The sequence below is a fragment of the Brassica napus genome, chromosome C4 (assembly GCF_020379485.1).
Source record: "Brassica napus cultivar Da-Ae chromosome C4, Da-Ae, whole genome shotgun sequence".
Taxonomy (NCBI): Eukaryota; Viridiplantae; Streptophyta; class Magnoliopsida; order Brassicales; family Brassicaceae; genus Brassica; species Brassica napus.
This window is the reverse complement of record NC_063447.1, coordinates 40,428,063-40,442,739: the sequence shown is the minus strand read 5'-3', so window position 1 is coordinate 40,442,739 and position 14,677 is coordinate 40,428,063. Positions and strand designations below refer to the sequence as shown.

Sequence of the window (14,677 nt, the reverse complement as noted above, 5' to 3'; positions counted from 1 at the left end):
CGTCAACGATGTTCCGAGAGCGACTTCCTCTTATGGCCAGAGACGGGATGATGAAGTCTCTCAGCTGCGCGACGTGTTGGAGACGACACAACATCAGCTGACGTCGACACAAAACGAGTTGGCCTCGACAAAAATGTCGTTCACAGCTCGTATGAGTGGTCTCGAGAACTTCTTGGACGTCATAGCGGCCACAAATCCGGAATGGGAGGCCATGTTCAGGACCATGAAACAACAAAACCCCATTCCAGGCGAGACATCCGTGCAAGTCAACGAGGCAGATCTCTCGAGAAGGAGCGAGGAATTCTACGACGCGGCAATGCAGCATTAGTTTTTTTTTTTGTTATTGTATTTTAAAATTCAAAACTTATTTATATATTATATAATTTCATTTTGATTCGGCCAAAAAAAAATTTTCTATTCGATTTAATTTCAATTAAAATTTTATTAATAAATTAAATAAATATAATTTTTATTTTATTTTATTTATAAATTCAGTAAATAGAAAACAAAGTAATTTCGTCGCTAATTCCCGATGTATTAACGAGGAAAATTAACGACAAAATCTCGAGGAACTATTAACGAGGATTTTACGTGGATTCTATTTCGTATACTTTACGATTCAATTACGACGAAATATTTTCGTGTTCTTTATGTTTTTACTACGACGAATATATTTAGAGGTTTTTGCGGGTCTTTTACGACGAATCCTTTTCGAGTTTATTACGAGGAAGCACAACGACCGCGTTACGTGGAAAGCCCACGTGGTCTTTACGAGGAAAACTTAATTCTTCTTTACGAGGAAAATATAACCTCGCTAATGGACGAGGAAATGGCGACGAATCTTCTCTTACGACAAACGTATAACGACGAAATGCCTTTTATCGCCATTTCCTCGTAACTCTTCTTTTACGAGGAAATAACGACGATTTTGGCCGTCGTTAAATTTGTGTTTTCTTGTAGTGAATCCGTTGCAAACGTAACTTGAAATTGACGTAAGTTCCTCATACATTCCAGTGCCCATAGTAGTGCTTCTATCTCCACATGAAGAGGAAAGAGACTAGCCCGAACATTCCTCGCCCCCATCAGCCCATCAAGTTCTTCTAAAGTGCTGAGTCAACCCTGTCCGGAGAAAATATCATTCTCTTTCCAGGAACCATATGTGAAACACCATCTTCCGGGAATTGACGGTAAAGTCGTAACCTCTACGTGTGGTACTGTCCTCTGTTCGTTCAATATATGTGTCTTAGCCCAGAGTGTTGATTCTGTTTCTGTCAATTTAAGCGTGTCCCTAGGATCAATATCCAGATTACTAAAAACTTTATTATTTATTCCTTTCCAAATGTACCATACTCATTCTTACTATTATAATAGCTAAATATAAATGAGTTAAAATCATTAAATAAATTAAAAAAACTAGAGATTGTGATTTTGGTCAAAATAGATCCTTTTATATCGGAATCTGAAAATATACATAGCTTAAATTAGACATATTTTAATTTGTGATTCATCTATAAATGTACTTCTCTGACTTTTTAACTTTTAAAACACCATTATTTCATTATCAAAGATGAAAGTTGCTTTCAAACATAGGTTTATTGGTTTCGTTATCCTCACAGTTCTTCTGCTTGGTTTGTATTTACATTTACAGTTTTATTAATATATTATATAATCATTCTAAAATTATTTGATGCTATTTATTTTATATATCTACATAGATTATATGTTTAATTTTATAATATTGAATTTAATGATTTTCCAAGAATAATCAATAAATAAAAAGAAGATATTTAAAATTTCAGTTTTTCTTTTATTTAAATATGCAGAAAACTCTCTAAATATATGTTTTACAAAAAAATGATTTTCTATTTTAAATATAAAAACTAAGATTATGTTTATTATAATAACAGGAGAAACGACAATTGCTCAGAAAGGAAAAGGTGTTAACCAATGTAATGAAACATTACAAAACAAAAAAGGAACATGTGATGCCAACCAATGTAAAGCCGCATGTACCAAAAAACATAAAGTAGGGCAAGGTATGTGCACAAATGGCGAAGACAACAACAAAGGAAAAATTATATGCATATGTCATTATCAATGCCCTGGCTGATTTTTTATCTACGTCGAAACTCAAATAATATTATAATAATATTACGCCTTTGTCAAAGAAAATATAAAGTTTTTGACAAATTGTTGCTGGTGTTTTGGCATAATAAGATGTACTATGTTACTGAATACAAATATAAATAACAAATATTGGTATGCCCATCTTCATTTTTCTTTTTTTCGTACAATTGAGTAAATTAACAAAAAAAAAGGTATTATATTGGAATTTGTTGTTAATTTCATATAAATTTGAAATAAAAAAGGTAAAAGTTACACACACTTCTTCCTCGGATGTTGTTCGAGGAAGAGGAGGAGAAGACATTCGAACTCAGGCGATATATGGCGGCTTATTTCGTGGATCCCGTTAGGAGAGAGAGAACTCGGTCGAGCTGTCTTTGGATTCGTCTAGGTACTTTGTTAAAAGCATGGACGACAGGTGAGGGAGAGGAACAAATCATTTGATTTCAATATGGCATTGTCGGATCATGAGAAGTACGTGAGGACTGAGGAGGTAGAAAGAGAAGGAAATATGGGATACGAGTGAGTAGGCCTGGGAATTTGAATCATATCCCGCGGCCTGCCCCGTTTGACCCGCCGCGGGGTGGGTGCCGATCGGACATTTTGAAAAAATTGAGTCGCTGGTTAAGACTATTTTATGTGGGGCGGGTGCGGGTTGGTGGATTTTGATTTGCGGGTATCCGCCAACCGCAAAATTAAAAAAAATGATTAAAAAGTGTTTTTATAGAATTTTTTTTTTTGAAAAATATGAATTTTCTTAAAAAATAACTAAAATTTTTAAAATAATATAAAAATATTTATAAATATTATTTTATAGAAAAACTAATTAAATAATTATTCTTTTAAATAAAAATATAATCTGCGGATCCTGCGGATTACCCGCAAGATAAAGCGGAGCGGGTGTGGGTATTAATTAGTTTATCTCCTTGCGGGTTGAGCGGGTCGAAATTTTAAGTAAAAAAAATAGAGTCGATCCGCGGGTTGGCGGAGCGGGTTGACCCGCGAACCCAGGCCTTACGAGTGAGAGCGACGATCTCATAATTTGTAATCGAAGAATAGCCTTCAACTGAGTCACTGTTGGTTCGGTTCAACTGGTTTAAATAACCACCCTTGATTAAAAAAAATCGTGAACACCGGTTAAATATTTTGTATCAATAGAATTTTTGTACAGAGAACAATTAATAAGTGAAATAGTTTTTTTTGGTGTAAATAAGTGAAATAGTTACAAACATGTACAAAGCAAAGGCGTGGAAAAAATGAAGAGAACGTCTATTCCTTCTTTTTCCCTGCAAGAATAGGTTGAATCTGAAGCCTCCTGTTAAAAGCTTCGTTGAAGAGAAACCGCATCTGAAACGCAGAGATGATAGGAAGCCACGCTAAGATAGCCATTGGTGCAAACAAAACCACTCCCATTCCGTAATCATAAGCTCTAGCTAGAACCTGTGTGAACTCCCGGACTGATTTCAAAGTTGTTTTTGTGATTCATTTGTTAGTAGTTAGTGATAGTACTGTAAGTGGTTCTCATTGATCAATTCAAAAAAAAAAAAATAACTGATAGTACCGATTTAAATGTTAGTTGAAATTAAAACATAAAGTAAAATTGTTGTTCAAAAACAGAAACATGTAATGCTTGTGTTTGTTTTTTTGATTATCTAGTAGTGACATCCATGCGGAATGTCATTATATTTTTTTGCAAATTATTTTTTGTTTGGGTTGGTTTTGTGTGTTTGTTTTGGTGGTTGTGTGTGGTGAGATATTATTCTCTGTAAAAAATTATGGTTTAGATACAATAAAACTATAAATTTATAATAATGGGACTATGAGATTTTACTAATTTAAAAAGTTATTAATTTAGAAAAAAAAATATTTTTAAATTTTTCTATCTTATTCAATTTTTTTAGAATTTGTTCATCTTAAATATAATATTTTTTAAAAAATAAGAAAATATTTTATTTTTGTATATAAATTAATTAATTTTTTGAAATTCAACATTCATCTTGTTTTTATTATATTATTTGGTGCATATAAAATATGTTTCATAGATTTTAAATGTGGTTTTAGATATAGTTTTACTAAATCTCATCAAAATATATTAAGTGTTAATTTAATATAATATTTTATTTGTAAATATAAAAAATATATACAGATAAATTATTAATTTATAATTTTAATGTGACTATATATTTATCTAGAATTTTTTTAAAAAAATATTATCTTATTATTTTATCGATTTGTATCATATTTTGAATCAGTTTGGACAGGAAAAGATTATTAATTTATTGTGTATTAATTTATCGAGTATTAATTTATACAGTTTCTAGTATATGTTGTTTTTTTGTGCAACTCGATGATGTAATAAGGTTATGGAGTTTTAGTAAATGCTCGGTTGTGTACAACTTATGGATGTCCTGAGGGGCTTTGATTAGTAACGACAAGGATGGATTGACTTTTGGGTTTCTTTTAACATTGATGTGACCATGCATGCACTGTAATTAAAGGTATACATATGAACCTCATCAGACAGAGTATTCTTGTGCCGGAAGTTGTTCTACACAAAAAAAAATTGTCACAGAAAGTGTGGTGTGTCTGGTGGTTTCGTTACTTCTTAGTTGAGTGGTTTGATCTTAGTGTTTTGTTACAAATTACTAAAAATGACGAGGAGTTGGAATATTTGCATCTGTAAGATGTAGTGGACGTATGGTTCATAAAGAAAGGGCAGATGCACTTTATAACGTGCAAAATTGCTCAGCTTATGTTTTCTCTGGTCATGAAATTTAATAAGACATTATAATGAATCAGGAAGTAGGAGTTACAATATAATTTAGTGGTTTGTCTGCGAGTCGATAACTTGTGTAGCACAATGATTGTTGAGTATCTTAGTGGCATTGCAAATTAACACTTGGACGTGAGGTAGGGAAAATGTTATTTATAGTTTTCCAATAGTGGTGTGATTTCTTGTTTTTTTTGTTGGCAGTTCTCGTCTGATTTATCTAGAAAGAAGAATTGATTCAGGGAAAGTTGCAAAGACATTGATCAGTTCTTATTTTCAATCATTTCAAGGATTTCAGTTACATATTTAGATGGTTTTTCTGAAGTACAATTTGTTTTTCTCTCTTTCTTGTAATAGTAGCATAAGTTGCATCAATTATTTATGTTATTGGATGACATGTTATTGTCTGTCCACACTGTTGTCATGATGGTTGTTATGTAACATGAGAGCTGTTTTACATGTATTCCGTGCAAAGATGTTCCGATTTGTTTATAAAATTGATCTTTTATGGTTTTATTTATTTCCATTCAAGTTTGTCCTATATCTATCATTCTCTGCATAATATGGTTATGCCATATAGGTAAACGATAGAGATACAAACCTTCTTCTAAGGCTAATTAGAGATGTTGGACTCATAAGTCAGAGTTGTTTAGTGAAATTTATATACACTTTTGTAATAAGCAAACAATCTCATTTTTATAATGAAATTCATATACTTTTAAAACGAAAAAAGTGTAGAACATGAGGGTGTTTTTTTATCTGCTATTATTAACAGATAGCACTTTGAAGCAAATTCTATTAGCTGAGATGAGAATATTGACGCGGATTACGGGAAATATCAAGTCGAATTAGAGCAAGGCTACTAAGAAACATGTTGCGTCAGATGTTTAAATATTAGGTTTTCTTTGGATACATTTCATTCTTGGAGCATCTTTGTCGCATCAAAAAACGGGGTTCTTGTGGCCTAGGCCCCACAGAAATTGGAGATATACGGCTCTTCTGTATGGAAAATAAAGAACGTGCTTTGTTCGTTTCTTGCACTGTTCGTGGACCCCACTGACACGTGGTGGCCCGCGATTGGTTCCCATTTTTATTTTTTTATTTTTAATTTTTAAATCAGACCCAAAAAAAATTAAGTAACTCTTAATGGGTTTCAGGGATAATGATGCTCTTAGTGCGGTCAAGGTGGCTACTTTGACAAATAACGTACGACATATAATCCCCTACATATTATTTGAGAAGCATTACAATTTTTTTTTGTAGCCACATGTCATCACTAGGATGATTCTTAGAATCATTAGAGAAATATGTTGGTCCATCTAATTATATAATAAGTTTTTTATTAAACTAACAATAAATTCATCATTAATGTACTTTATTATTTCTTTAAATAAAATTTACGGAATTGCCTAATGTAACTAAAGTATATATGACAATTAATGATTTTGAATAATAAAGATTTGATAAAAAAATAGTGTATCTTCTACCATATTTGTTTAATTTTATACTATTAAATAAACAACCACAATAACCATATAATAAAATTTTAGATTTTTATGTATATGTTATATTTTGAATTTTTACAAACGGCTATAAATTACTAAATCTGTTAAAAGTCTCATATTCAAATTTTATGATCCATGGTTTAAAATTTTTCTTATGACAAAATGCAAATGATTACAAAAATTATATAAGTAAAAAGTCTAATTTAATTAATTATTTAGATTAATATATATATCGTTTTAAATTAAACTATAAACCATATAAAATACAATATTTTAGTTTCAAAATTTACTTTGAACAATTTTTTTGATAAAAGTTTTGAACGATCATTGACAACTTATTTTTTAAAAAATTATAAATTACTAAAACTATTAATCCTACAATAAAATTTTTGTTATCAGTCATTTAAATTTTTTTCTATAAAAGATACAAATGATCAAAAAAACTATATGAGTAGAAATCATCATTTAATAGATATTAATATTAAAAATATTCTAAAATAGATTATATATGTTAGTATCATGTAAATTCAATTACATATCCTATCGAATATAAAAAAAAATATTTTTTGGATTAATAAAATTGATTTATATGTTCACACCAATTTAATTATATATTTAATAGTTACTGACTTTTAATTATTTAATATATATTTATTATTTCATAATATGTAAAAATATTTAATACATAAAATAATTTATATATATAATGTTGAACCCGTGCAAGGCGCGAATCTTAACCTAGTGTAAGTAGATAAATAACAAAGGCTGAACATTTGAATTTATGTGGAAACTAAGAAGTAATTCATATTTAAAAAAGCAAAAAAATTCAGGAAGTATCAAAATCAGAAGTGAGACAAAAACGCCTAAGTGCCCAATCCCTTATTTGCATAGCATAAGATTTATAGAAATAATATTAAGCACTGGGAGTAACGATAGAGTGGTTTCATGACAGTGCTCCATGAAGGAAACTAAGCTCTTCGGGCCTTTCTTATTGGGTTTCCTTACCAGCTAACCCCTTTGGATCAGTAAATCTTATAGGGGCGAGTTCAGAACGTAGGTATTCACCTCCGCCACTGTAACAGTCTCCAGTTTCCTAACACCAATGTACTGCGTTATATTGTCGTTCACTGCCAGATGTGGCACCCAACACCAAAGGATTCATGGTCGACCGTTTCAGAATCTCGAGCTCATCAACAACATTATAGCGTCCAAAGTCTGTTATATAAACACGTCCACTTTTGAGAATATTACTATGTCTTGGTTGACATTAAAACAACACTTGAAGAATAGAACAGAAATTACTGACCTTCCTACTGACCAGTACCAGCATGCATGGTACCAAACTTGAACCTAAAAGCAAGGAATAAAACGTCAAAGCAAGGCATAGGCGCACATAATAGGAACAACGCACACAAAAATACATAAAAGCTTCTAGATGAAAGAATAACTGATAGTACCGATTTAAATGTTAGTTGAACTTAAAACATAAAGTAAAATTGTTGTTCAAAAACATAAACATGTAATGGTTGTGTTTGTGATTTTCTCTTGCCTCGATGGTGTGAGGAATCTACCGGTGTTGAATCTCGCCATTTCCAAAACCTCTGAGTTATGGATGGTGCAGACGTTATGTAGATCGGATCGTCACTTTAAGCTTCTGTCGCAGCGCAGACAGGGCCGGCCCTGGGCCAAGCCCAATGAAACATTCGCCTTGGGCCCCCAAAATTTTTAAAAATTTTTATATGTAAATAGGCCTCCAATTTGTAAAAAAAAATTTTTAGGCCCCCAAAATTTTGAACTCTTTACTAAATGGTCTTGGGCCTCAAAATTCTCAGGGCCGGCCCTGAGCGCAGAGGAAGACGGAGGGCGAACCCTAATCCCATTTTGGTTTCTAATGGGTTTGCAAAAGTTTGGGCCAAAATAAATAAAAGCCCAGTTTAAATGAAAGGATGTAGAGACCGACAGGAAGCAAAAATCGAAAATACCTTGGTGTATCGACACGTGTCACGAAATCCCCCATCCACTGTTGTGACGTGGCAGCAAGAGAAAGGAGAATACCCTACTTTATTATTATAGATTAAATTTATATAATAATATTGTATCAGCCCCCCCTTTCCACCGGTTCAACCTTCAAAGAAAAAAAATTAATTAATGATTATTGATTATGAAGGATAAAACGTGGCTCTTTGTTGCTCACACACACTCATAAAATAAGTTTTATTGCTGATATTTGGAAAAGTGAATATATTTCTCCAAAACAGATTTGAGCGACGAAGACGTTACGGATTATGTTCCCGAAAAGTTTTGTGGAGGAAGAAACCGGTTTAGGAGGCTTTGTCGGTGATGGAAAGGAGATGCTTCTTAGATTCTAAAAGCGACAGTAGCGAGGACACCAAAACATGTACGTATCTGAATTTACAGAAAATCTCTGTTGTATGTAGGAGAAGATGAATAGTTTTTATTATTGTATTCTATTCTATGCATAGAAAATAGAAATGTATATTTTTTTTATGTGTTCTATTCTGTTACTATACTATTTTATCATGTTACATTTCATTTGTTGGTTAATAAAAAGTGTTTTATTTTGTTTAGAAATATAGTTTGTAATTTTCTTAAATTTTAACTATCTTTACATGTATCTCTAAAAATTGTATTGTGATCTATATTATATAGTTTAATATTACATAATGTTATTTACTTTTTAGATTTTGATATTTGGGTTTAGGGTTCATATTTAGGTTAGGGTTTAGTGATTAGAGATTTGGGTTTAGGAGGTGTTATTGGTTTATATATTTTGATTGATTTAGAAATCCATATAGTATTTATAAATCCAAGTAAAATATGTAAATCCGGAGGTTTTCCCTCGGATTTGAGTCTTTGTATTTTTAAATAAAAAATCCATTCAAATCCATTATTAAATCAAATATATTAGTAAATCCGTACGATTGAATAACACTTGATTTGATATAGAATTTATGAATCATTAAACCAATAACACATGATTTTAATACAGATTTGAAAATCATAGAACCAATAACACTAGATTTAGTTCGAATTTTCAAATCCATTAAAATACAACAACCAATAATCCCTACTTAGTATTTAGAAGAGGAACAGGTATGATTGGGATCAGCATTAATTTTTCACATGCAATTACATACATTTTATAATTTCACTAATTTGTTCCATTCTATTTGGGTTTAGAGTTTATATGGGTTTAGGGTTTATATTTGGATTTAGAGTTTAGACTTGGATTTAGGGTTTACTGATTAGATCTTAGGGTGTAATATTTAGGGGTTTTGGTGGGATTAGGGATAACTAGAGTTGGGATATGTTTAGTATTTAAAAGTTGTAGGTGGGGTTATATTCTTATACTATTTCAGTGATATGGAATAGAATATTTGGTGTATATGTATGTGGTTAATAAATGTATACGTGGATGACTTCACCAAGAGAAAGACGTTACCTACTTTTTCACTTGCAACTGGAAACCTTTTAATCAACGGGGTAGAACCGGATAAAATGGGATACAAATGTCTAACATTGAATTATGTCAAATCAATGTTACTCACGTAATTTATCTCTTAAATATGGCTATTACACAAATAAGCCTTGTTTGTTTTGTACCACTTGCATCATTCTTTTTGTCATTCAACATATATTTTAGAAAACCTCATCCACTTTGTTCGGCCTTGATCCACTTAAGCCGTGTTCGTTTTTTAGCCGCAAGACGCAGCGGCAGCGACCAAAAATTAAACGGGAATCACGGCAACATACAATACCGATGACCGCAGCGGCAATTAACAACACATGACACCGATGACGCAGCGGCAATAGAAGGGACGCTGAAAATTTTAACGTCACCGGCGTCTCGTTTTATGTGTCTCCAGAAATCGTTGGGGTTACTTTAGCTTCAGATTCTATTATTTTGTTCATTACCACTGTGCTTTTTCTTGCCGCAGCAGGAGCTTCTTGCGGTCAAGAAACGAACACACGGCTTTATTCAAAGCCTGTTCTGAAGTGTCTTTTAAAGAAAAGCATCAACTCGTGTTGATTACGAAACAATGTTCAGACCTACCTATATAAGCTTTCCCTAAACATGGAAGCAAATGCGATCATGACACATAACATAACGCAAACCAAATATTGTGTAGTTTCTGTAAATTTATATATGGTCAACCTAAACCCAAATATCAAAAATATCAAGTTTCACTTCCAACGACCTAAAATACTAATTTGGTGAGATTTGTTTATGTTTTGTATCTCACACCAATGGAAACGATCATATACACAGCGACTTAAAAGGTTCCCATCCCCTATGGTTTTGTATCGTAGTATATGTTGAGCAGCTTCTCTGTATACTCTCCAAACGTCAAGACGCCATTAGAAAGAGGTACATGTTCATGGATTGTCACTTCCTTTGGGAATGTAAGCTTTTGATCCCTGATACACCACCAAAAAAAACACATTTTTATTAATCTTCAAATGTGTTTATCAAAGGACTCTATAGTTATCATAAGGAATAATACCAGTCAGGTTGCATGAACAATGCAAATGTCGATCGCTCTAGACCACGAGCCTCCTCTCCATGTGGCGCCTTAAACAAACAAACAAGAAATCATGTGTCTATTTTTAAAAGAAAGATCCAAAAGCTTGATTCACTCAAAAGTAACCATGATGAACAAAATTTCCTTACCCGTACACAATGAGGTGTAGCACAAAGATAACCCCTTGACAGAATTGCTGTTGTCTCGCCTATTTGGTATGCTATTTCATCTTCTCCATATACAACCTTAATCAAATGCATAATCATAACAAATAAAAAAAAGATGCATTTGGACAGTATATCTCGCTCATATTCATAAAGCATCAAATTCTAAAGCATGCCAGTTATCAGAAAGGACTAGTACTTTACCTTAACGACTTGACCTGACCGTGTTCTTATGTATAAGCCAGAAGCAGGATCAGGGCAAGGTACTTCCACTGAATTTCTTGAAAATATTGCTCGAGTAAGACCTGTGGATAACCGTGGAGGGATAAGATGAGAGTTTTATATTAAATAAACCGCCTTAAAAAGGAGCCAACCACACTCTAGGTGAACATTAACAACTCAGGAAAACAAAAGAAAAAGAAAAATCTGCAACCTGTGAGTGAACCATGGTCTGTATGCCATCCACACCAAGATGAGATGGAATCGCAGTTCTGCGTAGTGCTGCACCAAGACAATATGTGTGCCCTTATTATTTAAATGAAAATTCTACTTTTAAAGAGGCAGATATACTCTTACGTATCCTGTGCAGGAAAATAGTAAAGCAGACGTCCTTTATGACACCGAGAGCCAAGTAGTATATTTTCAAGATTTTGCATTTCATGTTGTTTTGTGCCCTTTGACACTGCAAACAGACAATGACGCAAAACAGGATAACTTTTTAGCACCATGACAAACCGATGAAAGAATAACAAGTAAACATTACAAATCAGATGATGCTGATACACTTCACCGATGATGAACAATGCAGAGGCAACCAGTAAAATAGATAATATGGATCCACCAATACGAAATTACTTACCATATAGATCACAGTGGTAAGCTACCATCAGCCCAACTTCGAACATCAGTTTACCAAGAGCTTTGAAAGCTATCATGTATGAAAGCAAAACTCAGTTATTTGGAGGAACATAACAAGGGAAAAGTGAAAAGAAGAGCGAAACAATGAAAACAAGCTAAGGTTGCAAACGCAAGCATTGATATGTCATTACAAAAAAGCACTTCATTTTCAAAGGTGAGATCCAAAACACTAACAACATGCAATATTAAAGCATCACATTGTTACCTCCTTCCAGTTCAGGTAAAGAATTTCTTGGCCATATGTTTGATCCACAATACCATGGATACCTACATGATAAATCGAGGTAAAAAAAATGAAGAAAAATAACGAATAATAGAAGACAAGAACAGATCGTTCATGTTATACATAACACCGAATAAGCCAAATAACTTGTAAACACAAACTACGGATACTGGTGTTATGTACCGTTGCATTTCAGAGGAATCACTTGTGGGCACATCTTGTAAAGGATTAGCATAATAAGAACCCTTCAACATGTCTGCACAAACCCATCAGAGCAAGCCAAAGGAATGATAAACGTCTAAATATTTGTAGCAATAAAATAGTCTATGAAACTCACCAAGCTTCCCAGATTCAAGCTTCTCCTTGCCATGACTCCAACCAAAATTGTACCTAAGAAGAGAAACAAACAAAAATGAAAGAAATTAAAAAGAAAAAAACAAACACTAAGCAAGATCATAAGTATCAAAAGAAACCTGAAGGAGAGCGTATTATTTACCTACTATGAGAATCTTCAAGCTCCCTCTTCACCTCTTCAGGAAGACCAGCTAACCTTTTACAGAGAGAACAAATACTTAAGGGCAATTGAAGAGATCAAACCTTTAACTGAATCAAACAGTGACACAAACTCGAGAACTCACTTAGGTGCAAGACGAAGTAGATTCTGACGTAAAGCAGAATACCCTGGAACCTAAGAAAAAATAATAATAATTGTTGAAATCGTAAACTTGTTACAACTGAAAAAAAAAAACGATCTTTAAAGCGTGTACGCAAACTATAGTGTAAGAAGTGAACTCATACGTCTTTAACCGTAAGAATTCCAAGTCCATTAGGTCCGAATCCTTGTTCAATCTTTGCAGACAAATCTATGCTGCTGTCCTAAAAACACAATCAATTGGAAGAGAAAAGAAGAGTTTTAGAAGACAAAACCCAACGCAGAGAAGACTTAATGGTCAAAATAGAATTTTGGATTTACCTTGAGCTCGGAGTAGGATAAGGTGACGGTTCTAACGGTAGGAACGGATGATTCCGACGAGAGAGACATATGGCGACGAGTAATCAGATTACGAGGAAAAGAGCGGTAGGAGGGACGGCGCTGGGAAGCGAGAAATGGTAGCACGCAAGAGAATTTGAGACGACTAGTTTTAGTTTTTAGGCCTGATTGTGGGCTTATTTATATCTTTTGATTTACTGCTAAAGTTATAGCTGCAAACTATTTTATTAGATTTTATTTCTATAAATTTGTGGCTGGTTACAACTTTAAAAAATGGTATATATCAGCTGTAAGTAAATATTAGGTATATACATTGAAAAATATATATAAGCTAATTTTGCTCTATATCGAGAAAAAAATTAAGAATATACCTATGCTACAGTCAAAAGCAGCACACGAGACAATTTGCGTACAAACGTGACAAAACTCTCATTTAAGCGTGTGATATTGATACTCCAAAGCTAAAGTTGTTATACTGTACTACATACCATATATTATAGTCATATAAATGATTAATTTTGTTACGGGGTTGAGTTTCATCCATTACGTGACTATAATATATATGATTATGATATAGTATGGAATACTCGACACAAACACATAAGCTTTTCATTTCTGTGTATGCCCATAATTCTTAATTAATTGAGAGGTTAAAGTTAGTGCGATAGCTTGGGAATGTTATATTAAACTATACTATATCTATTAAATAGATCTGAATGAACGATCTATTTACACCAATAGTAGATCACGAGGAGGAAGAATAATAGAAAGACAAAGAAAAGAGAGATGAAAAAGAAGATGAACAGAAAAAGGGATGAAACAAAGAGAGAGAGAGAGAGAGAGAGAGAGAGAGAGAGAGAGAGAGAGAGAGAAAGTTGTCTTATATATATGAATGTTTTCGAGCATTTTTCTTAAATTCATAAAGAGAGATCGTAAAACTACAGTTCTATTCTATTTTTCAAATAGAATAAATCAAAAACTGCTAAATTTAAGTGTGAAAGGTAAATGTTAAAAATCATAAAACTTATGAAAAAATACAATTTGCAGAGGAATTGAAGCGTGTTGCCATGAATGATGGAGGAGAAGAATTACCACGAAAGGTGGAAGAGGAGAAGAAGATATGTTGGGAAGAGGTAAGGAGACTACAGGTGGAGATAGTGGAGAAGGAGAAGATGGTGGTGGTGATGAAGCAACTGAACGTGGTGATGCTACATGTGGAATCTTTTGTAGTAACTAATGGTGATGGAAGAGGAGGAGGAGGACGAGAAAGATGAGGAGGAGGAAGAGGAGGACAAGACGTGGAGATGATATAACAATAAATGTTGTGTTGTACTATTTTATGTTTATCAAATGAAATAGTACAACGCAACGTGTACTGTTCATCTTCTCAAATAGTTCTACGCATTCTCTGTTTCTCAATCCACATATATTGAAAAGT

General features: G+C 33.0%; 1 protein-coding gene and 1 long non-coding RNA gene across 2 annotated transcripts; one reads left to right on the top strand and one right to left on the bottom strand.

The window, feature by feature from the left end:
* The first annotated feature begins 611 nt into the window (after window positions 1–611).
* On the top strand, window positions 612–2,049 carry LOC111205220. Its single transcript, XR_002657668.2, has 2 exons — window positions 612–1,628; window positions 1,908–2,049. It is a non-coding gene; the product is annotated as an uncharacterized LOC111205220 (long non-coding RNA).
* Window positions 2,050–10,540: 8,491 nt separating this feature from the next.
* On the bottom strand, window positions 10,541–13,430 carry LOC106426950. The gene is made up of 14 exons (XM_013867683.3): window positions 13,222–13,430; window positions 13,047–13,124; window positions 12,887–12,936; window positions 12,745–12,798; window positions 12,586–12,638; window positions 12,432–12,504; window positions 12,231–12,292; window positions 11,967–12,035; window positions 11,684–11,789; window positions 11,541–11,608; window positions 11,312–11,412; window positions 11,093–11,188; window positions 10,926–10,993; window positions 10,541–10,839 (listed from the first exon to the last, which is right to left on the bottom strand). The coding sequence occupies exons 1-14, from the start codon at window positions 13,288–13,290 to the stop codon at window positions 10,713–10,715; spliced, it is 1,074 nt and encodes a 357-aa protein (XP_013723137.2). The 5' UTR covers window positions 13,291–13,430; the 3' UTR covers window positions 10,541–10,712.
* Between the last annotated feature and the right edge of the window lie 1,247 nt (window positions 13,431–14,677).

Bases quoted from the DNA above. Each gene is read 5' to 3' on its own strand.
- LOC106426950 (XM_013867683.3), bottom strand. From the start codon at position 13,290: ATGTCTCTCTCGTCGGAATCATCCGTTCCTACCGTTAGAACCGTCACC. The intron at 13,125-13,221 runs GTAAATCCAAAA...TTGTGTTTTTAG, and splicing joins TATCCTACTCCGAGCTCAAG to GACAGCAGCATAGATTTGTC. The intron at 11,413-11,540 runs GTTGCAGATTTT...GGTTATCCACAG, and splicing joins AGACCATGGTTCACTCACAG to GTCTTACTCGAGCAATATTT.